The sequence below is a fragment of the Fundulus heteroclitus genome, chromosome 14 (assembly GCF_011125445.2).
Source record: "Fundulus heteroclitus isolate FHET01 chromosome 14, MU-UCD_Fhet_4.1, whole genome shotgun sequence".
Classification (NCBI taxonomy): domain Eukaryota; kingdom Metazoa; phylum Chordata; class Actinopteri; order Cyprinodontiformes; family Fundulidae; genus Fundulus; species Fundulus heteroclitus.
Genome location: NC_046374.1, coordinates 10,316,269 through 10,332,132, shown reverse-complemented (window position 1 = coordinate 10,332,132; position 15,864 = coordinate 10,316,269). Strand labels below are relative to the sequence as shown.

Here is a 15,864-nt window from a genome sequence, read left to right as displayed (position 1 = left end):
AACCAGATTAAATGACTTGGACTGTGTGACATAAATTTCTAAATAAATGCAATTTATAGTCTGGAGCGATTTATATGTTTTTTTCCTCTTTATGACGTATTTTTTGACCGATGTAATTTATATTCCAGAGCTACTTAGTCCAAAAGATACGGTACTTCAGCCGACCTACTAGAGGGAGCACAGTAAAACAAGAAAGTTCTTCCATCGCTTCATAACGCGTGTCATCTTGGCTTGTCGGCACAGCACACACCTATACCGCAACCGAGAAATAAAATAAAACTGTGTGGAGATGTTGCTGTGCGGCTCTTTGTAATGTTGCTGGATTTTATTCTGGCTCTTCATGCTGAACTGGTTGGCCAACCCTGATCCAAAGCTGAAATAAAATACTGGGGCGACCGCAGTTTTCTGCTCGCCAGCTGACTGGAAAAAGGCCAACAAACTTTTTCAGGGAAACATTTTGCAGTACGGAAATACTTCCAGTTTGGTAAAACAGAGTTATGATGCTAAGAAGAGCCACCAATATCTCTTTTTAAGGCATTAATAAGTACGATAATGTCGACAGAACATCTAAGTTTAGTTTTAATGTTTTAATCTTCACTACAATGTAGTTTCTTTCACAATTTAGTGACTTGTAGCTATTTTAGTTTTGGTCTGGTCTTACCTGACTTGAGTCATTTTAACATCAGGATGGTCTGGGACTCTGTTGGATTGGGCAGTGAATGCAGAAATGATTCACTTGGTTTGGTTCACTTTCACACTGCATCAAAGACACCTTGAGAATTGCATAGTATGGCAACCTAAATATGATTTAATCAAGAAAGAAAGAAATTAAATGCCAATCTTAGAATTTCCACCACCCTATTAGAAGCCTGGCTTTACTCCCCCTGCCAAGCTAAGTGCTTATTTTCTTTTATTTTAAATGCTTTGATGTTTGAGAGCAACATCAGCCGGTCAGTAAGGTTCCCTAGAAAAGATCTTAAAATGACATTAAACTGAACCCAACTCCATCCTCTCTTCTTCCAGTGCTCGTCTCCAACGTCGTTTTACACGCTGGTTGCTGCTCTTTGACTTACAGCCTTTCCATTTGCCATTAGCCCATCTCAATGTCTCTGTGTCCTTGTTCAGATCCTGGGTCCTCGGACCCGGCCGCCTCCCTCGGGGGCAGCCAGAGAAGCAGCAGGGCTGGAAAAAAATGCCTCTCTCAGCCATTGTTTGAGGTTTCCTGCTCGGTTGTTTTTGGTACATACTGGCCTATGATAAAAAGATTTGGAAGGAGAGGAAGAAGCCGACGAGCGATAACAACGGGCACAAAGGCCAGACGGCGAGAGTCAAGGCAGGGCACTCATCACAAAGCCCCCTGTAGTCGGTGGCCCATTTAAACGTCAGCCATTAGTTCATGTGGAAAGCTCAAATTAATCTGCCTGTCTAAAACTCCCTGGAGTTAAACACAGTAATTGATCCTTCTGCAATGTTCCTGTAAGATCCCGCATAAAAGAAGGTTTATAGCACCACAAAAGCTAAATTGCAGTCAAAGATATTGACGGGCTTGCTTCACAAGACTCTCCGCGTCACCGGGGAGTGAGCCAACAGACCGAGAGGAGAGGGGGAAGAAAAAAAAAAAAAAATGCAGGTGAAGAACTAATCGAGCATCAATACCTGCCGCACACAGACACTGAAAACTCTCCATTACTCCAATCACGATCCGAAAACCTTTTAACGAATATGGCAGCCGAGGCAGAGACGAGATATTAAAACTTAATTCAGCTGCTATTTGCTCTGAATGGCAAATCCCCACGTTCATTTCTTTCAGCGCAGAGCTGAATATATTACAGAGAGGAGAGGAGCTGGAGGCGGGCTGCATCTAAAGCAGCTGCATGGGCCGAGCTGGACTTCACAAACACAGCGCGTTGGCAAAACTTTCCTTTTGACACTTTGACACATTACAACCAACCATTTTATATAAATAACCTGAAAGGTGTGGCGGGCTTGCTTTGTATCTGTATAAGAGGATTTTCAGTGAAGATTATTGCCGTCTGGACCCTACATGTGTTGCATGCATGTTGTCCTGCTGCAAGGTGAAGCTCTGCCTGAGGGTCGGGTCTTTGCAGCCCCACTGCATGATGCCACCATTACTCGTGCTCCCATCTGACCACGGCTCCTTCTTTCCTGTTTGCTGCGTCTCCTACAACGCTCCTGGGAAACCGTAACTGGGACCCGGAGCATTCATAAAAGCCAGATACTCCCACCTGAGCGGTGGATCTCTGCAGCGCCTCCAGAGGTACCGTGGGCCTCTTCGCCTTCTCTCAGATTGATGCTCTCATTGCAACTTTATCTCCTTACTCATATCGGGTAATCTAAGTCCAGCCGCCTTAAAAGAGCAGCTGGACTTAGATTACGCACAGATGGATTTAATTCATTTAACTTCTATTTATTCAAAGTCTGTGGTTGGAACGTGAGAAAATAAAAAACCGACTGATATCTTTTTTCGGTTCAGAGTCAGATTTTCAGACATTTCCTGTGACAAAGCGAAAGTTTTGGTAACTTCGTGAAGTGATGGGGGAAATATTTCTAAAGTGAAATATTCAATTCAACAAGAAGTGTACAGGACTGTCTCAGAAAATTTGAATATTGTGATAAAGTTATTTATTTTCTGTAATGCAATTAAAGAACATGAAATGTCATACATTCTGTATTCATTACAAATCAACTGAAATATCGCAAGCCTTTTATTGTTTTAATATCCCTGGTTTTAATATCCCTGGCGTACAGCTATAAAAAACTCAAAAATCCTATCTCAAAATATTAGAATATCGTGAAAAAGTATACTAGTAGGCTATTCAACTAATCACTTGAATCGTCTAATTAACTGGAAACACTGCAGGGTTTCCTGAGCCTTGAAAAACACTCAGCTTGGTTCAGTAAACTAAATCACAAGTATGGTAGTGGTTAAGAGACGACATCAGATTCTCACAATAACTGGTGTACTGACCATGGCATTACTGTCCTTGATTGGCCTGCCAATTCCCCTGACCTGAACCCCATAGAGAATTTGTGGGGTATTGTGAAGAAGAAGCTGAAAGACACCAGACCCAACAATGCAAATGAGCTAAAGGCTATTGAAGCATCCTGGGCATCCATAACACCTCAGCAATGCCACAGGCTGATTGCCTCCATGCCACGCCGCATTGATGCAGTAATTTGTGCAAAAGGATTCCCAACCAAGTACTGAGTGCATTAATGCACATTTTCAAATGTTTGATTTTGTTTTGCTGTTATTTTTTTTTTTTACTTGGTCTGAGGAAATATTCTAATATTTTGAGATAGGATACTTGAGTTTTCTTCAGCTGTACGCCATAATCAGCGATATTAAAACAATAAAAGGTTTGCGATATTTCAGTTGATTTGTAATGAATCCAGAATGTATGACATTTCATGTTTTTTTAATTGCATTACAGAAAATAAAGAACTTTATCACGATATTCTAATTTTCTGAGACAGTCCTGTATAATGAAAACGTCTTCTCAACATCGCTTAGTTAAAGCACGTGTTGTTGTTTTTGGCCCAGCTCGATTGTCTGGATGTAAAAATAATTAACGTCTCCACGCCCAGGCTCCTTACCGGTCCGCCTTCGCTTTCATTTTAATCTGTACTCGTCTTCCTCGTCGCGGGCGAGTTCAAACATCCCTTTAACCCCTGAAAGCGTAACTATTTACGAGTCCAAAGTGGAGAAAGGGAGAGTTTTGACATCAGGAATCTCACATCTAACAAGCCGTGTCAGAACCCCCAGAGACTCTCAGTGTTTGAGGCGTGCGTCAGGCTTTTTCTTCGTTAAAGTTAACTTCACCTCCACGAGGGTTCATCAGGAACTGTTCTAGGCCAGCTTCTGTTGAACAAGCCACCACCTTAAGGGAAATATGAAGTCTATTGACCCCAATTCCGAGGGTCTGCGGTTTAAAATCTTTTTTTTTTACTGCCGGCTCTCTCTGCGGCCGGACAATAATGGATGCTCCGGCCCGCTGCGCCTCGGTCAGCACCGCCGTCCTGACAGGCCTGATGAATACGGCCCGATGAGAACGCGCCTGCCTTCCGCCGCGGCCGCCTGAATCATCGCTTCCTGGGGGTCCCGGGAGCAGAGAGGCGCCAGCTGCAGTGCGTTTGCAGCGTAAGACTTTCAATTACCGCGCTGCGCACTTAGTTAGCTCCTGCGTTTCATAAGCGAGCGGCGGCGTACTGGAAATGGAGTGCTGCATTTTAAATGCGCGTGGCGGCTGAATTATTAATGCTTACATGGCCCGTGCCTTTAATTTGTAGAACAAGATTATAAACCTGCACAATATACGTTTGGTATTCAGAGCTTCGGTTATCTACCGGCTACAGGCCAAGTGAAATAATAACCTGTGCAGCAGCAAATGTAAATATTTGATGCGTCGCTACCTTATAGTGGACAATAATCCACATTAAAGAGGAGAGGATGCCGGCAGTCTCTAGGTAAACAAAGCAGATTAGTTATTATCCAGCACATCTCAATCAGCACCGCGCTGATCAGCTGCTGGCCGCCAACGCCTAAGAAGGTAATTGGCATGGCGGCGTAATCAGCGTGAAGGCCCAGTGTGACACTGCATCCAAAAAAAGGTTCAAGTCTGCAGCGAGGATTCTGACAGAAAAAAATCAGCCGACTGTTTGAGGAATACCTCTCAGCCGCTTCCCGCTGTGCTGCAGTGACCTACTTAACATGATTTCATTTATCAGAAAGGCTGCGGGAATTTCCAGAGACTGAGCAAGCCTTTTCTGGGCGATGGAGACACCTCGCCACGTCACGTCTCTGATAACCGCGTTACCCATCTGCCTCATCGCTTGGGAGGCGCCGCTGATCTGAAGCAGCGGCGAGTCCGGAGCACCAGCAATGAAAAGGTAAAGAAACAAAACAAAAGAGGCTTAAAAGGCAGCGGGCCGGTTGGTTTTCTGCGAGAGCGGCTGCAACAATCTCACACTCGCCTCTTCCTCTTTTCAGAGGAAATTTATGTTGGCGCAATAAACAGAGAACCGTCAAAAGGAAGCGTTACGCAATGGTCGGGGCGAGCGGAGCCGGTCTAAAAAAGGGAAGGAATGCTTCTCCAAATTGGAGGAAATTAAAAGGAATGCGCCACAGGGCGTGTCGGCGATTGGGTGCGTTTGATTTGTGAAGAGGGGCTCGTGGTTTGGCGGCGGCAGCGCGTTTTGCTTTCGTTTGTGACGTTCACATGAGTCTTAACAATGCCGCTTGTTTTTACAGCTCCTGAAATGTTTGCGCCCGACGTAATCTCCCGACTCTCATCAGATTGGCACAACAGAGAGCCGGGCCTGGTCCACACCCACTCTTTGGGGGGAAAACAAGATTAAACCGAACTACACAACAAAGCTAAAGAGAAAGCAGAAGAGCCCAGACCGGTTTGGACTGAAGATCCCAGTCGGTGTCCCTCGGTTCTCCATCTTTTCACCAGCAGGGCTGTACGTTCCCAGTGACAGCCTTTATTTTTTGGGGGTTCTGCTCAAACTAAGTTAGGATCACAGAGGATGTTACGTCTGGTCTTTAGCTCCAAACAGAAGCTTATGGCTGATCTTATGATGCTCTGCGACCGCTGCCGCCATCGTCCAAAGCAAGCGTCAGGCTGCAGACTCTCTTGTGGTCTTGGTTGGATGAAAGTCTCTCATTAGCAAAGCATAAATGAGGTTCAAAGACAAATGACATATTAACATTACTATTCCTGCAAACATTCTCTTAATGTTTCAGGAATGTTTATTATTATATCTTCAGGGATGTTATTTATAATTTACTGTTGGTGTGAGTCTCATCTGAGGTTGCATAACAGCTAAATGAGTTGATAGTCACCATTAAAAAGCCGTTTCATCCAGGCCCCGGCCTGCTTGCCGGTACGAAGGTGTAGAGCTACCATTTTCTTTTTGCTCGCACCACTCCTGCAGCTGGAAGTCCTTTTAATGAGATGCCACAGAAAGTGATGGAGAGAACGGTTTTCTCCAGCTGTGTGCAGCATAGAGTCCCATGGCGCTGCCCCTACCCCAGCTACTGCTGCACACTGACAGTCAGCTGGCTTCAACAACGCTACACTCTTCCCTCAGTTCCAAGAAAGACTAATTTGGAGGCATTTCCAACTACAAAAAAAAAAAAATAAATTTATATATATATATATATATATATATATATATATATATATATATATATATATATATATATATATATATATATATATATATATATATATATATATATATATATATATAAATTCTTCATATAACACCGTTTAGATACTACAGGTGGTAAGACACGAGCAGCATGCTACGTTAATACAAGGAAATGCCACCCATATCAGTCTTTTTCATGACGGTGAGAACGGCACAATTCTGATTTGTGCCACCTCCATACGTGGTACTAATTGGGGTAGGTATCAAATATTTTTCAAAGCGTCCGCAGCCTGAACAGGCATGTCACAACTTATCGATCATTCACGTCACTCTCCTGTCTCTCGCTACACATCCACAGACAGCAGCAGCAGTCAGCGCTCCATAAAAGACCGCTGCTAATAGCTGTGCTGCTTCCTTCTTAGCTTACTCCGTCTTGCTATGATGTGGTCTTAACATAATCGGCTCCCATTTGTTCTATATTACATTTTGGGTTTAGCATTTTGCCTAAATCCCATGATAACATTAAATATTCTCAATGTTGCCAGCCTAATATTGCTAATGTCATGCTGAGAAAGTTTGCAGATCAACGTTTACATTCTCATCCAATCTCAGGTAAGCGATGAAATTACAACACTGAGACACGCCTTTATTCCCGGTGAAAACGGAAAAGGCAGACAGGTCTGGACCATTATTCTAGTCGCCTATTTTACCGATATTTTCAACGTACTAAGGCTACGGTAACAGAAGGAGGAAGCTGCTGCGCAAACAGGAATGTTTTTAAGTGCTTGGACTCTTGAAAACAGGATGGAGTTGAGCTGCTGCGTAGAGTGACCAAGCTAAGATCAAAAACAAAGATGATAATACGGGTGCAACATAGTCTACAAGTCCATCTTAACCCTGTCACAAACCGGCGTTCTACATCATTAAGCCATTTCTTTTAGAGAGAGAGGTGTTATTCAGACTTTTAGGAGAGTTAATGCAGCTGGTCTTTAAACTAAGGAAATAGAAATTTGCTACAGACATCTTACAGTTTCAAAGCATCATTCTGTTGCTCTTAAACTGTTTGCTTAGCTTCTCCTTTGAGACAACATAAGGCTCTTTTTCTGGGATTCTTTTAGATTCATAGCAAGAAAAAGGAGGAAAATTTTATTTTGATGCCGTTTTATCCATTTCATTTGCAGGATTTTACCAACAGGGTGATGAAATCTTTATTACCAACCAGCAACCCAAAACCTTTCCTGTCCGAGCTAAACTTTAGTCACGTCACTTTGTTTTGGGCTGTTGCCCAAAGCTAAGGGGAATTTCTATGCAGTAATGCAGCTAAAACAGAAGGGAGGGTGTATTTATATAAATGACCAGCCGCGTTGGTTCAGCGGTTTTACAGTGAGTCACTGTCAAAATAGAAATATTCTGCACAATAGGCGTCCTTTTAAAGAGATAGTTGGACGTTCAGGGGAGTCTAATTATGTCTTTATTATCAACCTTATAAAAAAGGCCTCACTGCTGGGAAGCTAGTCTCACTGATACAAAAAAAAACACATTCAAATGCTGCAAATGTATCTGAAAAGATCAAAACAAATTTTTTTTTAAAGCTACTAAAATGCATTTTATGCCCCTTTTATGGTCCCAAAAATCAGAACTGAACAAATGTAAGAGTTTTATGATTGAAAAAGCTTTTAGGCGAGCCACAGCGAGTGCTACTCTCTGTTTCCAACCTTTTTTATTTGAATTTATCCATTTTGAACGTGCAAAATGTTACCCTGCATTCCAACTTGTTCATGTATGTGTGTGTGCGTGTGCTTCCACATGCGCATTAGCATATAATGTTTTATGTAACGTCTCCCAGGCCGTGATGGAAGACAGAAAGAAAGCAGCGGGTGTCTGGTGTTTATCTGGCTCTGTAGCGCTCCAGCTGTAAGGGACTCACTGAATCCAGCCGGTGCTTGGTGAGAAACGCACAACAGCGTGACTGACTGGTCTGCTGGAAGGAGCCCTTTGAACCTGAATTAAACTGAGCTTGATTGAGCTCCAGATTGCCCTGCCTCCCTCGTCCTCGGCTCCCCCTACAGGTTCTCTACAGGATGTAGGGCAGGGGACCAAGGTGGACGAAGACCGACTTTGTGTCAGGTGAACCATTTCTGTGAGGCCGTTTTGGTTTTGGATCATTATCCTGTTAAAAGACCAAAATGACGCCCCCCGTTTGTTGTTTTCCTGGCTACCAGCCATCAGACCTACATTTAAAACGCTACATGATGAGCGACGCTCCGCCGCACTCAGCACCCAGCAGGCTGTGCTCCACCTATTCATCCTCTGCTTTAGGCCACTCTTGGTCACATCTGGACTAAAGCATTTCTATCGTTTAATCAATGTGTGGAAGTGGATCGATGTAATGTTACAGCCCTACTAATTAATTAGTTCATAAAAATCAGATCACCTTTAGAGGTCACAAAAAAACTCAGCTGCAGCACATTGTGTCTGTACACACTGCAAAAACAGAACTAGAAATAAGGAAAATGTTCTTAAAATTTGTGTATTTGTCCTTGATTTGAGCAGGTAAATAAGATAATTTGCCAATGGAATAAGATTTTTGCACTTAAAATAGGAACAATTCTTCTCAATTATCTTATTTCAAGTGCAGGATGTCTAATTATCTTATTTTAGGGGTCAAAATACTCATTCCAATGGCAGATAATCTTATTTACCTGCTCAAATTAAGGATAAATACATTAACTTTATCCATTTAAATGGATGGATGGATGGATGGACGGACATTAACTTTAAGAACATTTTACTTATTTTTAGATCCGTTTTTGCAGTGCAGGGCATCTTTACATGTTTTTTTTTCTACTTTACAGCACAGTTTCCATATTGCTTAAAGACATTTAACGTGCTTGTTTGCCTTTTCTCTAAAACAGCGTGCTTTTGTCCAAAGCTGTTAAGCTATTCCTCCACGTGTTCACCAGGACTGGTATTATTAACCCCCTGAGTGCTTCATTACTTTGTACATGAGGAAATCCAATTCTGACAACCACTTTGTAACCAAACCCTTTCACACCCCCACCCCGTGATCACTGCCCCCCCGGCTGAGAATCCGATTCACTAAGGTCTTTATGGCAGCCGTACAGCGCGGCGGCTGATGGCTCAGACAATTCAGGTGGTGATAAAAGACAAAGCTGCGTCTTTGTCGGCACTACAGCGGGCCCCAGACGGCACAAGACCGTCTGAATATTAAAGTCCTCGGTATTTAAAGTCTCTGTGTGATCTGAATTATTAACAGGCAGCAAACTGGAGGTTTCATACCGATAGAAACCAGATCATTTAAAGACCGACGGCTACTTTAATTCTCACTAGTTCACAAATCAATAACTGAGCCAACAATGACAAGTCCAAATGTCTCCTCTCAGGTGGTCCGGCATTTTATTTAGAGGTAACAGAGTATAAGGGATTAAAAAAAAGGCACCGTGTTCAAATTGCTGTTTGGAAAAGCCTTGGTCCATCACTCAGAATCCAGATTAAAGATATCTGAGCTTGTGGATGCAACATGACTAAGATTAAAAAAGGTTTGAGGGGCGTGAACAGTTTGTCCAGAGGATGCAGAGTAAAAAAAAAAAAAAGACCATACGGTTGAATTTTAAATCAGATTACAGAGACTGCTCTTTTTTTGTATTCCTAGCAATGTTTGTGTCAAGCTAATTCGTTTGATTATTCATTCGCCTCCTTCCTCGTCTCCCCATCTTTGCCTGCAGCTCGCACCGAGCCAATTAATTTCTCCGCACTCCAGACCCGTTTCAATCACGCCGAGCGGCGCGTCCGACACACGCGCGTCCCCGTGCTTTTCCGCGGTCCCCCAGCCGCACGTCGGCTTCCCTCTGATCCGGACGGACGGCGCGGGACATGAATAAAACATTCAAACGCGTTTGTGTTTATGAACGTGCCAGACAGAGTTGAGTAATAATGCTGCTTATTGATGTCGTCGGCACAGACTGGCCCTGGAGGGGTGTGTGTGTGTGTGTGTGTGTGTGTGTGTGTGTGTGCGCGTCCCGTACCTCGTTGCCGTACATCATGAGCTGGTGGGTGGTAATGAGGGCTTTGAAGACCACCACCCAGCTTGAGTTGGCTGTTCGCTCGAAGAGAGTGTCTGCCAGCTGGGGAATGTTCACGTTCATCTCATTGGTGCAGTGGATCAGATCTGCAGCACACCAGAAGAAAAAAAAAAAAAATACGTGGTTAAAAGCAGAACTAAATGTTTGCTGAAGCACAAACTCGCTCCAAAAAAAAAAAAGAGCGAATTCAATCCCGATTTCAGGATCCCAACCAGACACAGACGGGAGAATCAAAACCAAACGCTAGTCGAAGGCAAGGAAGAAGAGAAAAGGCCTCCTGACTCTCTGTTGCGTCATCTCTCCCCGCCGCTCTGAGGAGAAGGGTCACCACAAGTTCAGGTGTCAGTCAGTCACAGAGCAAAGGGGGGGAGAAATGAGCTTCAGGGTCTAAATATATCTATTAAAGCGGCAGCCTCAGACATCTGAACCAGGCGGCGCTCTATGAGACCCTATGACGTTCCAGCGCCGACGTCTGCAGCGCGTCACGGCGTCATGTGACCTTCAGACCTGCTTTACTTTAGCACTTTTAGACTGTCACACTCATTCAGGTTCCTCATCGACATTCGTGACAGGGCCTTGAATCAAATTTTCTGAAAAAATGTTATGTTATTAGGAGACAAATAAAACCAGACGTCCATAGAATAACTGCAGTTATAAGGCTTAACAACACGGGCGCAGGGCTACACTCTCAGATGCTGCCTACTATATTATCCCAGCACACATTATAGAAGATGTTAGCGCCATAACATCCAACGCGTGTACGATGAGCGAACAGAGAAACGGGCTGGCGACCAGAATCGGCCCACGCTGACCCAAAGCTTCCATCTTTCTCCGTTCAGTCCAGCGTCTTAGCTGAGCTCCACCGGGACGCGCTAACAGAGGCTGCTTCTCAGCGCTAACACCGCTTTGGCTAACTTTCAGCAGATAACAGGAAGGCTGACTGACTAAATGTTTAAGAAATCTAAGCTGAGAATCAACATTTCCAGAGGAATACACACAGAGAGACCGTTTTTTAAATTCTAGTCGAGCTAATCGCTGATATAGGAAGCTCAAGAGCGTTCCAATCGTCCTGTCATTGGAAAACTTGTTTACAGCAGCTACTCTGTAACACAAGAGGCAAAAAGCGGTACCTTTGTGCCATTGTCTTCTCATATTATGTTCTGAAAGAGGAATTTGGACCAGCCACGGCTGCAGCCTCCACCTCCAGCGTTACGGAAACAGAGGATCTAACGCCGTCAGCCACAAACCTGACGGGTGCGTTTCTAACATCTGTTGCTGCCGCGCCTTCATGCAAAGAGCCCCGATCAATACGTGACAGCAGCAGAACCCTTCTGTGGAAACGTATACGCTGGATTATGCAAGCTTTGTGCTTAAAAAGCATCCAAGGAACATAGTTTAGTATTTAAAGATAAAAAAAAAGTCAGAATATCAAAGACACTGGTTCTTTTAGAAACAAAACGAAGAGAATCTGATCACTTTGTTAAAGACATTTATCAAGATAGAAGTCCAAAAAATATTAAAATCAGTCAAATTAGGAGAAATCTGACAGAAAACACCAAAGCCAAACAGGCTTGTGTTAAAAATCAATAGATTTCACTTTCAAAATATTAAAATCACTCATTATTTATGCTACTTGTATTTAACCAACATGGTGCATTTTGCATGTGGACCCGTTGGTCGACACGAAGCAGGCTCCTCCAGGTGAACCCTGCTAACAGCTAGCGGGGCTTCACAGCACACCGTCTGTACGGCGCGCTGCAGGAAGCCCCGCCCTGCTGACCCACACTCCTGCTGACACCTGGAGGAGAGCAGCAACTCTTGGCTCCTTTAAATCCCAAATGAAACCTCAGTCACGCCGGCTTTTAATCAAAGGCTCGGATGAGAGATCGCTGCTGAGTGATTGCAGTGCCAGACTGAAGATGGAATTAAAATTTTTAATTTGCATTTTGACTTTTAAATGCTTGTAAGGCGGGTGACATCCTCCGCTGTGTGTTTTACCAAAGCTAAAAAAAAAGGCTTTTCTCCTTTTATTTGCTTTCCTGTCCTGTGAAGCCCTGCGCCTCACATCTAGTTTGGAAGTTTTTCTCCCTTCTCAGATGAAAGTTTGACATAAAACCTTAACACAAGCAAATCAAACCTGTTGCTTCAGGCCTGTGAGGCCGACATGTTTGCGATACATTTTGGGATTAAACCTGTTTGAACTTGAGGGGCTGGTTTCTGGATTATTGCACATTTCCTTTAAACTCACTTAGCTTTCCAAGTTTACTCCGTTTATTGTGACAATGAAAACAGTCGTAGCGTCGTTCCTGCCTCCTCGCTCCTTTAGTTGCGCATTTGCTCGCCGCACATCCCTCGCCACCAGCAGACCCCATGCAAACTCATTTTAAGAAGAACACGCCAGACGCCCAAGACCCCCCAAAACTACGTGTCTCCCCTCCCCCCTCCTTTTTGGGGGAGGCTTTTCTTGTAGATTAGTCATGGCAAATGAGCTCTTTTCAAGTTCCTGTTTGTGTCCCTACAGAAGAATTTGCAGCATGACGAGCTGGTATTAATTTCCACTGCAGGTCCCATTCAGCTCATACCCACTGCGATGCAAACAGCGCAACCATGCTGTGTGGTCCCTGCGACGGAACGGAGACCTGTGAACGCCCTCGGCGAGGCCAGCTTCACAGCAGGGAAGGCCAAAATAATCCTCAAACTCTGCCTCCGGACAGCAAACGACTCTTATCAAACATGAACCTTTTAACGTTACGGACATATGAACAGGCCTTTGCTAAAGTATCTATAAGCACTGGACTTTTCAGTGACTTTAAAGCATTTTATTGGGACTTTATGTGAGACGCCAACACAAAGTGGTGTATATCTGAGGAGTGTAACACAAAGTCATGCATTCAGCCTCCCTTTTTAAGCATTAGTCCCCACAGCATGATGCAGCCGCCGCCATGCATGCATGAAAGCAGCTCCGTTTTGGTCTGATCTGAACTGCTAAACACACATGTATGTATTTATCTCCATCCAGGTCCCTTACATGGGTGATGCCATATTTATAAAGTGATCTTCTTAATCAACGGCGTTCAGATTTGTGGAGGGCTCCTCTAATAGTCATTAATGACTCCCACCCGAGCTGCGGTTCTCTCCAGCTCCTCTAGAGTCAGCCCAGGCCTGATTAATGATGGCCTCGCACAGCCCGGTCGCACCCTGTCCTGGACCGTCATCCCATTTTCATATGACGGATGTTCAAAACTTGGAAAGTTCTTTAAAAAAAAAGCCCTAACCCTGTTCTGAACTTGAAACTTTCAAGATCAGGATTTGAAAGTCCCTTCTCCCTGTGTTTCATCAACACTTAATAAAGGCGTTGCCGTCGCCCCGTTTCTAAGCTCAGAATGAGCTAGCAATGGTTACGTGGTGAAGCTTAAGGAGACTCCTTTTACTTTTCTAGCCCTCAAACCTCTTGAAATGTTCTTGAGCTCAGAGTCCTCGACGCGATGTGACTGGAGACCAGCAGCCCGGCTGCCTCTCGCCGCTCTCCTCTGTAATGGAGATCGATTTGAGGCGACGCATGTTCAGGTCCCCCAGCTTATTACAATGATTCAGTGTCTTCCACTCGCCACGTGCGAGTCTCTCAAGCGCAAACCATCAATACACACGCGTTCAGATTGATCAGGTCCGCCTTCCCTTTGGTGTGAATCCCTTCTGGGGAGTCCTCCTGTTCCTTTCATATCTCCCCTTTTCTTTCTTGTGCGCCTCCTCTTTTCCTTCGCGTGCTTTTGTTCTTCGCCACAGGACGTTACGAGCTGCCGGCTCTCACACCTGGTAACCAGGGAAGCAGCTTCTCATTAGGCTGCCGAGGCCGGGAGGCTCCTGATGGAAGGCCTTGTCTTCCTAATCAGCCCCCCCCCCCCCCCGTGCCCCTCGACCGCCGCGTTGTCTCGTTTAAACGCTCAGCAGACGCCTCCGTCCGGTCCCATCTCCAATCACTCGCTCAACGTGGCACCACTTTTCTTTCACCGCGCACACATCTGTATCCGGTCGATACAAATGAGACTAAAGCAATGTAGAAGAAGGCGTCACGGTGCAGCCCGTCCATTTGCCTGCAGTTAGCGGTTAGCCTGTCAAAGCGTTTAGCTGCTAACCATCAGAAACGCAAACATACGAGCCTCGTGTCTCTATCTGACGTTAGGAGAACGGACTAGAAACACCTCAGAGTCCTAATCCGGCCTTTTCTCCCCACCTCTCCTTCCCTTTGCCTCTAATTTTTCAGCTACTCCTGCTTTTAAGTGTTTCTTCTAGCCGTCCGTCCAGGCTTGGTTTTTCTCAAAGCTCATGTTTTTTCATTAGGTCTGGAGTGGTGTTGCAGAGAGAGGCAGAGCGAGAGAGACGGCGCACTAAGAGCAGGGCTGATTAGCTCCGCGGGGACGGCGGTGCGCGAGCGCGTATGTGCGCCGGCGATAATGTAAAGAGGCTACATGTGCCGACTTAATCAGACCGAGTGGAAGGCATTAGATGCCACTGATCCTGGACCTAAGGGAGAGAAAAAAGAAAAAAGAAACGGGGGAAGTAAAGGCAACCGAGGCACACATGGCAGAGAGAGGGGCGGGGCGGATGGGTGGGGGCTAATAGAAAAGAGATATGTGGCCAAGAGTGGAGGAGATGAGAAACATGAGTGTCTCCTCATCCGGACAATTTGCAGGAATCCACACCTGCAGCTCCGCCGGCATCGCTTCGCCTCCAACTCTTCGTCCTCGAGTCAAAAAGGCAGAAACACCGATGAGGAGCTCGTCTTGCTTCTGCTGCACTTTTAGCAGCTAATCCAAGAGGATAACTAAAGAGCAACATCGATCCGCTGATAGCCTGACCGGGCTAGTTGGTGCCAGCGGGTTGCACCGTAATTAGTCAGAGATCTGAGGCACTCCGCTGATGAGAGAACGGATCAAACTCTGAATGCCTGGGTCGCACATCTGTACTGCCCCATTTACTCCGATTCCCCTCAATAAAACCCGGCGCAACCAACCGCCTTAAATCCTGCAATTACTGAACAGAGCTCACCGATGCTCTGAGAAGGCCTCCGAGGTTTGCTCCAGAACATCAGTAAAGTTTACAGCAGGGTTGGGTTATAAAACTCTATCCTGAGCTTAAAATATCTCACCGCTAAAAGGGAAATATTCTGGCACAGCTACAAACCTAACAAGTCGTTGCCGTCCAACTAAACCGACAGGCTGGGCAAGGAAAGCAGTGATCAAAGAAGCAGCCAAGAGGCCCCAGGGTAGCTTTGGAGGAGCTGAAGGGATCCACAGCTCGGGTGGCAGCATCTGTTGTCAGGACAACCAACAGTACTCCACACAAGAACGTCCTCAGCCGGTTTGCTTCAAGCATCTGGAGCAAGTTGAAGATCACTATTAAACAAATTGACTTGCTGGCCAACATGCAAATCAAAATGAAAACGGCTCATCTCCCTGAACACATAACGGTGATGGCAGCATCATGCTGAAGGGATGCTTTTCTTCAGAAAAGACAAAGCGGGTCACAGATGGAGGAGCTAAATGCTAGCCAATTAGAGGCTGCCAAAGACTTACGCCAACCA

The 15,864-nt window shown here is 45.1% G+C and overlaps 1 protein-coding gene across 10 annotated transcripts in view; it reads right to left on the bottom strand.

Annotated features, from left to right (window-relative positions):
• The window catches only part of si:ch211-200p22.4 (phosphatidylinositol-binding clathrin assembly protein), a 96,285-nt gene that overhangs the window by 60,957 nt on the left and 19,464 nt on the right, over positions 1–15,864 (bottom strand). For all 10 annotated transcript variants that reach the window (XM_036146252.1, XM_036146259.1, XM_036146253.1 and 7 more), the window contains exon 2: positions 10,227–10,369. In XM_036146252.1, coding sequence (XP_036002145.1) covers positions 10,227–10,369 — 143 coding nt within the window. The remainder of the gene's footprint in view (positions 1–10,226; positions 10,370–15,864) is intronic.